The sequence below is a fragment of the Trichechus manatus genome, unplaced genomic scaffold (assembly GCF_000243295.1).
Source record: "Trichechus manatus latirostris isolate Lorelei unplaced genomic scaffold, TriManLat1.0 scaffold00038, whole genome shotgun sequence".
NCBI lineage: Eukaryota > Metazoa > Chordata > Mammalia > Sirenia > Trichechidae > Trichechus > Trichechus manatus.
In genome coordinates this window covers 12,298,973-12,310,376 of record NW_004443974.1, presented here as the reverse complement: position 1 = coordinate 12,310,376, position 11,404 = coordinate 12,298,973, and the positions used below count along the sequence as shown (strand labels likewise).

Sequence of the window (11,404 nt, the reverse complement as noted above, 5' to 3'; positions counted from 1 at the left end):
TAAGATGCCACCCTCTTAAGGTGGACTCCCTCTCCTCGTGGTTTCACTCTCCTGCTCAAACACCTTCCATGGCTCCCTAGTGCCTACAAGACAAACTCAAAATTCAACCCACCCTTCAAGAACATGGTATGGTGTAGTGGGCAAGGGAGCCTTGGAGCTGGATGGTCCTAGGCTCTTGTCCCCCTGTCCTGCTACATTTGTTAAGCACCTACTACTCTGTACAAGTTTTCATGCAAAAGGCTGGCTAAATGTTAATGATGGTCACTTTCTACCTGGGAACCTCAGGCAAGCTATTGTACATGTCTGAACCTCTTTTTCCCCTTGTGTGTTTAAGGGTTTACAGATGTGGAGTGAGTCCAGCACTCTGCCCAGCAGCTGGTGTGTAGTGAGTGCTCAATTAATGGGAGTGATTCTTTTTATTAGGATTAGTCAGTCCCCCGTCTGGGTGCCTGAGTTCTGAACTTCCCACCCTAGCCTCACTCACTGGAACCTCCCAGCAGACCAGAACTCCTAGGGGTAGGGCTGACTGACTTTTATAACCTCTGAGTTCCCAGTCACCAGCTAGGGGTTGGGTATGTGGGTGGTCTTTGGAGTCCTGGGGAGTTTTAGCTCCAGAAGGACTCCTGGGGGCCCCTCCCAACATAGGAGGGGGAGTCTCAGACAGGTCTCAGCCCCGCGGGATCTGAGGAGGGGTTGGGGAACTGGTCTGGCCAGCAGAGCCCAGGTCCGTTCCTCTCCCTCCCACATTCTGGCCTCTCTCTGTCACCAACTCCCTGTGGAATCTTGTGCAAAAAGCCTCTCCACTCTGGACCTCAGTGTTCCCAGCTTATGTACGGGAAGATTGACCTTGTCCTCTTGGAGCGATGGAGTGGTGTGGGCATCAGAGGAGGTAAAACAGGAATGGAAAATTCTTGGTGAACTGTGAAGTGCGGTGCATGTGTACAGGCACAGCCACCTGTTGGGTGCACAGCGGGGGTGCCAGCCTTGCTCTGACCTCCCACCTCCCTTCAAGGCTCCACTCAGGTCCAGACCCCTCCCATCCCAGCTGGCTCTCCCTCCCTCCCTTCCTCTCTCCCTGCCATCACGGAGCACTGGCTCCCGGCATGCTGCGCGCCACGCCGACAGCCTTATAAATAGTCGCCTTTGCCGGCAGCCAGCGGAGGACGGGTAGGGCACACACTGGCCCCTGGCACCTATCTGCACCCCTTCCCCAGGTCAGTGTGTGCCCGTGTATGTGTCTGTGTGGGTGTGTGCGTGCCTATTCGGGAAGTGAGGAAGCCGCACCTGGGACGGGGGAGGGAGAGGGTGTGTTTGTGTGTGTCAGGGTATCCATGGGTTTTGTGTATGTCTGTGTTTGTATCTGTGCGTCTTTGAGTGTCTGTATTCCACAGACTCTGGGTATTTGTGCCACGCTGTGTGCCTTTGTAGATCCGTGTGTGTGTGTGTGTGTGTGTGTGTGTGTGTGTGTGTGGCAGCCCCTCCCAGCCTCCTAGACAGTCACTCCTTTGTCCTGACAAGCACTCCTGGGGTTCTGGGTCCCTGCCCTTGGCACGTCCCAGCCAGGGCCCGGGGAGGGCGGGCTGTGGCCTGGCTCCCTGCCCCAAAGGACCTGGGCAGGGGCAGCCTGTGTGCCCGGAGGGGCTATTCTGTCATATGACTTTGAGGCTTGGGGTACAGGAAGCCCCTTGGATATTGAGCTTTCTGTCCCAGCTTCCTGGAAAGGTGGGGGCTCTGTGGGAGCCCTGGGGTTAGCACTGTTCAGCTACCCACCCAAGACTCTTTCACAGCAGCAGGACGGTCTGGGGGTGCAGGCCCAGAGAGGGGATGCCAGCTACCCAAGGTCACAAAGCTGAGTGATGGAGCTAGGGTTTGAACCCTAGTCTGTCACCAACCACTGGGAAGCCTGGCCTTGGATCAGGAGCTGGGACACTGGGCTTTGCCCTGGCCTTGCCTTGTGGCTGGGAATAAGTTACTGTCCCTCTGAGCCTTGGCTCCCCAGACCTCTCGGCAGACCACCCAGTCATACAAGGAGTTGCTGGGGCCCTGAGCTGTGGGCCTTATAAGGCCTGGGTGCTGAGCCCGTAGCTCAACCCCACCCTGGCCCCCTGGCCTCTGTGAGGCCTCCTCACGGCCCAAGTTATTTTGGACCAAGGAAGTGGCAGGTGCCAGGAGGGCAAAGGGGCTTAGGTTACTGGAGAGGTAAGATGGGGTCCAGGACACTCCCCAAGGCATCACTGCAGACCATCCCTGGCCCTGAGGCCCTCCTCCTTCCCTCGCCAGCCGCCAAGGGGCGCTTGGCAGCTTCTACCCCTCCTTAAGCACACTCAGCAGGAAAACAGCTATGACTCATGCCCCATGAGCAACAGGGAGAGTCAGCAGAGCTGCTTAAAGTCCTACTAGGTGCCAGGCTCTGGACCAGTGGAAAACGCAGGCCTGAGTCCAACCCCAGCCAGGCCCTTGAGCGAGTGTCTCCTCCTCTCTGAGACCCAGTTCCTTCTCTGTAGACTCCCCAGCCCACAGCCCTCCCAAGCCTACTGTGAGGATGGAAGGAGGTCCCCTAGCTCTGTGCTCAGCCCATGCCAGGCCCAGTCTGGTGGGGGACACAGGCCCACAGTCAGAGAAGTATAACACAGTGTGTGGTGCTGGGGGAAGTTCAGAGAAGACACCTACCAGTGTAGGAGTGGTGAGAAGCCAGGAAGGCTTCCTGAAGGAGGTAACACCTGAGCTGAGTCCTAAACAAGAGCTGGTTGAGGAAAGGCTTCCAGGCATTGGGTACAACATCAACAGGAGCCTGGTTGTGGGACATCATAACGGTAGGTGAGGGAGAACCAAGCAGTTCAAGTGCAGCTGATAAGGAGAGAATGGCAGGGGCCAAATCACAGGCCCTGTCAGCTATGCCAAGAGGCCCAGGCTTTACCTTGAAAGGGTTTTAAACAGACAAGTAATGTGGTTTGAGGAACCCTGGTGGCACAGGGGGTTTTGGTGGCACAGTGGTTAAGCGTTTGTCTGCTAAACAAAAGGTTGGCAGTTCGAATCCACCCGCTGCTCCTTGGAAATCCTATGGGACAGTTCTACTCTGTCCTGTAGGGTCTTTATGAGTCTGAATCGACTCAATGGCAGTGGATTTGGTTTGGTGAATGTGGTTTAATGCTTGACAGAGAAAATCCTACAGATTGCCAGTGAGGTATGGAGGCAGGGAGACCCATATGGAGGCTGGGACTGTGGCCTGGGCCCCCTGCTTGGAACGAGGAAGTAGGAAGGAGAGACGTAGACAGACTGGAGAGGTGTTTAGGAGGTAGAGGGTTTGGACTTGGATATGCAGAGCTGGGGATGTGAGGGAGCCGTTCACAGTCTGAGGGGTTTGAAGGGCTCCAGGGGCCTGTCCAAGGTCCGTGGACGTATGGGACTGGGAAGCGAGGCCTGGGCTGACTGGACAGTGGTGGGGAGGTCCTTGGAGCCTGAAGCCAAGAATGAGACGATGGAATAGAGGCCTGGGTTGGAAGTCCCTGGCAGAAGGAACGCTGGCTGAGGGTCGAGGGTCCAGGCAAGAGTGGTTGTGATGGTCACTGGTGCCCTTGGGCAGGGCTGGTAGGTGGAGAGTGAAGGAGTAGAGGTCAAAGGTGTGTGAAGGGCAATTCCGAAGACTGACAATAGGAAGGGCCCTTGCTGGAAGGGGCTGTGGAAGCACAGGGTGGGGCTGCAGGAGCGATTGGTGTTTATTTACATGCATAGGGGAGGGGGGCCATGGAGCAAGGTCCTCAAGGTGGTGAGAGGGGCAGGGGCCTGCAGGGTGGAAGCTGGGCCCTGCATAGGCTGAGCTCCTGGGTTTACTGCTCTAGAAACTGTGAGCAGCTCCCACAGATAACTCCCCCTGGGGCCTCTGTGTCTCTTACAGCATGCTTGTCCAAACCCCATTCCAGATGGAGACACCGAGGCCCAGAGAGATGAGGGAGGTGACGAGTGGGCCCTGGGGAGTGTTGTCGAGGTGTTCGAGGATGTGGGCCATGGTCTGTTTCCTGGTTGCTGTGCGGGGAGCAGCTCGGCCTTTGCTTTGTTGCTCTTCACACCCCTCAGGGCTGCCTCGCCCTCTTTGGTCCTCCCACGGGAGTAGGTGCGGACGGGAGGGGATTGCTGCCCTCTTGTAACAGGTGAGGAAACTGAGGCACAAAGCAGAAAGGTGGCTTTTCCAAAGTCACTCAGCCTCTTGGACCTTCCTTGGTCCCCAGCGGCCTCTCTGCTCTCAGAGTGTGTGGAGGGGCCTGGCCCACACCCTGCTGCTTTGGGTATGACTTGGTGGAAGCAGAGGTGAGAGGGGAGTAGAATCCCCCTCACCTACCCCACCTGTGTCCTTGTCTTACAGAGCGCTGACTCGGCTCCCTGGACCTCGGCAGAATGGCAGGTATGGAGGCTCATCCCCTTCCCTACTCACTGCCAGGGCTTCAGTGTGCCCATCTCTAAAGAGGGTGTGCTCTTGGTGAGGCATTCTGGGAGGAGTTAGAGGAGACGCTGATCTGCCGGGGTGAGGGGGCCTGTCTGGGGCCTCCAGCATCCTCCTGAGGCCTCTCACAGGATTCGGCTTCTCCAAGATTAATTTTAGAATCGATGAGGCCTCCCTGAGCCTCCTGAGGGCCCCACGGCTCACTCCTAAGCTGGTATTTATAGAGCTCAGACTCCCTGCCTCTTTCCGGGGAGGGTGGGCAATGGGGAGAGATGGCCCATCCTGGGGAGACACCACAGGTATTCAAAATGCGGAGCCTAATGAGCACTAGGCAAAGGTCCTGCCCTTCTCTGGGACTCAGTTTCCCTATCGTCCAAAGGGGTGGGTGTTGAGAATGCTTTGGACCCTCCTAACTCCTATGGGCTGGGACCTGGAGGGAGACATGGGTGGGCAGAGAGCCCAGACTGGGCCCATCCCCGGCCACTGGCAGCACACCCGTCCTGTCCCTGGCACTGTGCCTTGGTTGGGGCTGCTCTTAAAGGAGTTCAGGGGGTCCTGACTACTGCTGTGCCTGAAGCCAGTGGTCACCCTTCCACCCCTGGGGCTCTGGACATCAGCCACCACTGGGGGGCTGACCTCTCTACATGCCCCCAGGTTCATGCCTTTCACACGGACTGTGACGGCTCCCTTAAGGCCCAGGACTTGGGGACCCCAGCCTTGTGGTCAGGAATGCTGGGAGCTGCCAAGCCCACCCCCTCACTGGGGCACAGGCAGAGAGCCAGAGGGGGCTAGGAGCTTCTTTCTTAAGCTCATATAGTGAGGTGGAATCTAGCCGGTCCCCTACTTACTGGGGCTTCAAAAATCTTGAGTAGAAGGCCCCGGAAGAGGGGCTTGGGTTCCAGTTCCGATTCTGCAACCCCTTTGAGCAGGCCCCTGCCTCTCTAGGCCTCAGTTTCCCTCTGTCAAGTGGACCTGAGGTCTCGCTGAGTTCTAAGGGCCAGCGAGGCAGAATGTTGGAAAGTAAGCTTGTCTCCGACTCTGGGCAAGTGTTCCACATGCCCACCGCAGCCCTCCTCCCCAGCAACCGTCTCCATGGCAACATATGTTGTGGTTGCCAACTCAACATTAGTGCTGGCCTTGGGAGGCTGGTGATGGGCAGGGCCAGGGCCTGGGAGGGGAAGGACTGGGGACACAGGAGAACAGGACCATGGGGGCCTGCTGCTCGGCGCTGGGTGACCTCCGCAGTGAAGAAGACATGAAGGCCAGAGGTGATCTGACCCTGCAGTCCAGCTACCCACAGGGAGGGGCCATGAGGGTTGACCTCTGGGCCTTTGCCTTCACTGGGTCCTGTGCCCTCTCCCAGCCTCTGGGCTTTCTTCACCCCATCACTGCACACTCTGGGCTGTAACTTGTCTGCCTCCCCATCAGGAGCATGAGCTGTGTCTGTCCCTGGTGCTGGGGACCAGCCTAGGCCTGGTACTCACGAGATGCCTGTGGTTCTATGTCAAGCAAGTGACTGAACTGGGCTCCCCTTTTCTCTTCCACAGAGAAGCTGAAAACAACCAAGATCGTCTTTGTGGTGGGTGAGTCGAAGGCGGGCCGTGCAGCAGGGCAGTGCTGCAGGAGGGGTCTTTGCAGGCACTGGTGGGAGCCTGGCCTGGGGCTGCACCTTAGGCCCTCCCTGGATGGGTGACCCGGGCAGACCCTGTCCCTCCCAGGGCTCCATTTCTCAGCGCTGAATGGGTGGGCGCTTGCAGGCGGGCCTGGCTCGGGGAAGGGCACTCAGTGTGAGAAGATTGTCCAGAAGTACGGCTACACCCACCTCTCCACCGGGGACCTCCTACGGGCTGAGGTCAACTCAGGTTCGGCCAGGGGCAAGATGCTGTCAGAAATCATGGAGAAGGGGCAACTTGTGCCGTTGGTGAGTGGGCCCTGGTGGGCTGGGGGTAGGGTGTAAGGGTGGCCTGAATGGACATGAGTGATCAAAGCCCATGACACACTGGCAGGGCTGATCACGACCTTGCCTGCTCTGAACCCTCCTGTACTCCCTATTACCCTTGGCAGAAAGTTTCTTCCAGAGGCTTCCAAGGCCCTGTAGGACCCTGCCCTGCTGACCTTCAGCCTCACGCTGCCAACTTTCCCCTCACTCTTCACCCGGGCTTTTCTGTTCCTCACACTCACCAAACTCCCTTCTAGTTCAGCTTTCAGACCTCCAAGACCCTCCCCCCCATTTTATATTCCAGTAGCACCCTTCTTTGCCCATACAGCCTGTCATGCTTGGAAATTGACAAATCAACTGTATAATTGTCCCCTCATCAGACTGTGAGCTTTCTGAGGGCCAGGAAGGCCTCTTTTGTTCACAGCTATGTCCTCAGGGCCCAGGACAGGAGCTGGCTGGGGCCGGGGCAGGGGGGGAGGGTGCTTAGTAAATATTGTTGAATGAATGAATGACCCAATCAATCAATCGATCAGTCACCGACAGGCTTCAAGGTTCGGAGAAGGCTTCCTGGACAGGGAGTCTTGTTTAGACGTCTGTTACAGGGTGAGGGCTTCCAGGTAGCGGGACCAGCCCAAGCAAAGGCCTGGAGGAGGGATGGCGAAGACAGGCTCATGGCCCCTTCCCTTTTGCTGCAACCCCAGGAGACAGTGTTGGACATGCTCCGAGATGCCATGGTTGCCAAAGTAGATACTTCCAAAGGCTTCCTGATTGACGGCTACCCACGAGAGGTGCAGCAGGGAGAAGAGTTTGAGCGGCGGGTAAGGCATAAACCTGAGTGGGGGGTCAGCCTTCGGGGAACTGTGATGCAGGGCAGCCAGGTGGAGGCTGCTGTGGTGGCCAGACAGAGTTGTGGGAGTGCTGAGCAGAGAAAGAGAGAGAGACTGATTCCTTGGGGGGAGGGGGAGAGGAAAGTATGCGGGTAAGGAGGGGAAACCAAGGAAGACTTACTGGAGGAAGAAGCATAGAAGGGGAAGCAACAATCTGGGGAGTTCACAGAACTGGGCTGAGGTTCCAGCTCAACCACTTGGGACCTTGGGCCAGTCATTCCACCTCTCTGAGCCTTAGCTTCCCCATCTGCAAAATGAGGAGAGACAAGTCACAATTGCCTTGAGGGGTAGCTGTGGGGATTAGAGAGATGCACCCTTCAAGAGTGGGGTTTGGCACCCCATAAACACACAGGTAGAGGAGCAGGGAACAGCATGGATAGGGCCGGAAAGGTAAAGGGCCAATGCGGAGAGAACAGAAGGTGCGGGGAGGGGCACTCGGGGGTGATGTGGGGGTGAAGTGGGAGGGGGAGGTTCAGGCCCGGCTGGAGACCTTAAGTACCAGAGAGAGGAGTCTGGTCTCCTTCCAGAGACCATAGAAGTCTGGCAGAAAAGAGTAAGCCTTGAGGGACTATGGCTCTGAGCTTCCTAGAATGGGCACCCGCCAGGAAAACCTTCCACAGAGGAGGCACCTTGCATGGGCATACACATGTAGCCTGCACATATGCACGTGCACGTAGGTACACATAGTGCACACAGAGCTCACACACATGCATACGGGAATATGTGCACAGACACACTCATGCATATGCATCTGCACAGGTGCATACATACATACACACCAGCATACACATGCGTACGGGCACACACACGTACACTTCCATGCACATGTACACACGTACACTCATGCATACTTCTGGTGTCACAAGGCCATGGTGGGGACACAGGCAGGGCTGCAAGTGCATAGGAGGGAGAGGTCAGCGAGGTGGGGGGGGTGCTCAGGGAGGGCTTCCTGGCAGAAGGACCAGGAAGGACCTTCGCAGGAAGGACTGGGCATCCAGTGGGCTTGGGGAAGGGCCAGACCCTCCCTGTACCCTGGGCTGTCTCCACTCCCCATCTCTGCAAGGCTGGGGCTGTCTTTGGGCTGCCATAGCTTCAAGCCTCATCCAGTGGCAGGAGATTGTATTTCTTGACCTCTAAGTGGCTGCATGACCTCAAGAAAATGTCTGCCCTGCTCTGGGCCTTGGTTTCCCTATCTATGCAGTGGAGGTTGGCTGGGCTTTCTTCAGACCAGAAAGCCATGGTCCCATGGTCAGGGGCCAGGCAGCCCCAAGGGACATATTGTCCTGGCCCACACGGACTGGCTATGTGACATCACTTTTGAGCCTCAGAGCCGCATCTGAAAAATGGGGTTAGTGAAAGTCCCCATCCCTCCTGGGCTGTTGCGGGTGCGACTGAGGGCGATGGGCTCGGCACAGGGCCCAGGCCGGCCGTGGTCTCCAAGGGTCTGGGCAGCAGGTGTTCTTGGCTCTGGACACTAGGGGGCACCAAGGCCTCACCGACGGAGGAAGGGCCTGCCCGGGGGTTGTTGTGCCTTGCTGGCCTGGATAAGGGGCGCAGAACTTTCCTGGGCATAGCCAGTGCCCAGCATGGACTCCCCAGGCTCGATGCTCATTGTCCTGATGCCCCTTAGCCAGAACCTCTGCTCAGGATTCCCAGCCCAGAGGCTCAGCTAGATCTCGTGGATTCCATACCTCTGCCTGGGGCTGAGACGTTAGCTATCCTTGATATGCAAAGAGCCTACTGTGCCTGGGTCCTGGGGACTCAGATGAATCAGAGACTGTGAGTCTGTGCCCTAGGGGAGCTCAGCTGCTGATGGAGGGTGATGAGGCTGGTGGCGTGGGGCTGAGGTCAGACTGCTGGGTCCAGGCCCTGCTCTGCTACTCACCTCATCTGTAAGATGGAAGCACCCAAATCCTTAACTACCCAGGAGATGGGGATGGGAGTTAGGCTCTTTTTACAACCCAGGAAGTGAAGACTCAGCAAGGGCAAGTGGCTTATCCAAGGTCGGACACACAGCTGGTGAGAGGCAGAGGTGAGACTGGATGGAGCCCAGGCCAGCCTGACGCCAGAGGCCAGGCTTCTGCTTGCCAAGCCCCTGCCAAGGCAGCATGTCAGGGCTGGACGTGGGGTCTGGGGTAGCTGCTCTTGGGGACCAATGGATATAGTTGGGGAGGGGTAGGAGGGCCTGACCTCAATCCTGAGGCCTTGCAGCCATGGGTGGCTCTGCTCACTTTCGCCAGCCACCCCTCCCCTACCTCTCATGGAAGTCCCAGGACCCTTCCTCAAACGAGGTGTTGCCTGGCTCAGGCTGGGCCAGGACTGGGGATCTGGTGGTGACTGAGAGGCAAGGCCCCTGCTCTCTGGGACTCGCGGTCAGGCAGAGGAAAGGGGCCGCCCTCTCTGGCTTCCGTATAGAGGCAAGCCTGGGTAGGGGCCTGTGGGGGGTGGTGGTGCATATTTCGCCTTACCCTTCTAAGTCCTCCCTGGGGATGACGCATGATTCCAATGACATTGTTGAGAACCCCTCAGAACTCTGCAGCCCCCCACCCCTTCATTCGTCCCTCATTCCTTTGCCAAGTCACTATCCAGCACCGTGGAGTGTAAGACAAACGCCTCCCTGCCTTCAGGGAACCCCAGCCTGGCTGGGGAGAGGGGCATGAAATAACCAGAAGCCCTCCTGAGACATGCTCGAGGGAGAAGTAAAGGGGCTGGAAGAACATGTTAGGGGGAGGGGGGTGGCATCTGGGAAGACCGCCCTGAAGAAGTGAGATTTGAGCTGAATGAAGGAGAGTGGTTGGTATTGAGGTGAAGGTGAGGGTTCCTGGTAGAGGGAACAGCCTGAGTAAAAGCCTGGCATGGGAAGGAGGTTGCTGAGAGCCTAGAACAGACAGGAAGTCAGTGTGGCTGAAGCAAGGAGAGCGAAGGAGCAAGTGGCTTGAGATGGGGAGGGCAGGGTCTGACCATGCAGGCCCTCCTCAAAGTAAGGAGTTTGGACTTTCGCCTGAGGGCACCGGGGGGCCACGGCAGAGATTTGAGCAGGAGAGTGGCAGGGCAGCTTAGTTTTAGAACAGCCCTTCAGGCTGCCTTGGAGAGGGGATTAAAAGTCTGAGTGGGCCTCAAGTGGGGCCTCATTAGTGGGAAATGGGGAGGAGGTGGCCCCAAGGGGCAGGAATCGAGCCCTTGTGACTGGTGCCCCACCCGCAGATTGGACAGCCCACGCTGCTGCTGTATGTGGACGCAGGCCCCGAGACCATGACCAAGAGGCTCCTGAGGCGTGGGGAGACCAGTGGACGTGTGGACGACAATGAAGAGACCATCAAGAAGCGGTTGGAGACCTACTACAAAGCCACAGAACCTGTCATTGCCTTCTATGAGAAACGTGGCATTGTGCGCAAGGTGCGCCCATCCGCTTGTCTAAGGGGAGCCCCCAAACCTGGGCTGTCACCTGGCTCAGCCTCAACTTACTAAATGGCCTTGGGCCAGCCATCCTCTCTGGACCTCGATTTCCCCACTGGTTTAATGAGGGGCTGCAGTCTACTCTGGCTGGGCTTGGGGTGCCAGGCCTGGCCTCTGCAGGGAGGTCTGCTGGTCCCTCTTCCTGCCTCATGGGGCCCACCCAGCCCTCCCCAGCATGGGGCTGTAGGAAGCCCTCCCAGGCATCTCGTCCCTCATGGCCCATCTCCCCCACAGGTCAATGCTGAAGGCTCGGTGGACAATGTCTTCTCCCAGGTCTGCACCCATCTGGATGCCATGAAGTAGCAAAGCCTGGAGCTTCTTCCTCAGCTCAGAGTCCTGCCCCATCCCTGTCTTGACTCCAGGCCGTCCTGGCCCAAGCCCAGCGCCTCCACCCTACCCGGCTGGAGCACAGACAGAGGAAGCTACTTTATCCTGTTTTCATGGACAGCCAAGCACTAAAGGAATTTCCAAGGACATTTGGTTTTACTCCTTTTTCTTTGCTTCCAATCTGAGTTGATGCACATGGTTTACCTGCCCCCTCCTTGCACCCCTAGCCCCCCGCCCTGCCGTTTCTCCTAGGGGCCCCTCTGCCCACCTTCGACAGCTGCCCTTCCTCTAGCTGCAGAGGAAGCCCCCACTGCGCTACATCTGGGATCCAGCAGTGACCGAGAGGCTGGTCCTTGC

General features: G+C 57.7%; 1 protein-coding gene across 1 annotated transcript; it reads left to right on the top strand.

Moving 5' to 3' along the window:
* The first annotated feature begins 1,142 nt into the window (after positions 1-1,142).
* AK1 (adenylate kinase 1) lies at positions 1,143-11,194 on the top strand. The gene is made up of 7 exons (XM_004375701.2): positions 1,143-1,214; positions 4,361-4,399; positions 5,986-6,021; positions 6,196-6,359; positions 7,079-7,195; positions 10,469-10,660; positions 10,955-11,194. Exons 2-7 carry the CDS (start codon positions 4,393-4,395, stop codon positions 11,021-11,023), a joined length of 585 nt encoding a protein of 194 aa, XP_004375758.1. The 5' UTR covers positions 1,143-1,214; positions 4,361-4,392; the 3' UTR covers positions 11,024-11,194.
* Positions 11,195-11,404: the final 210 nt, after the last annotated feature.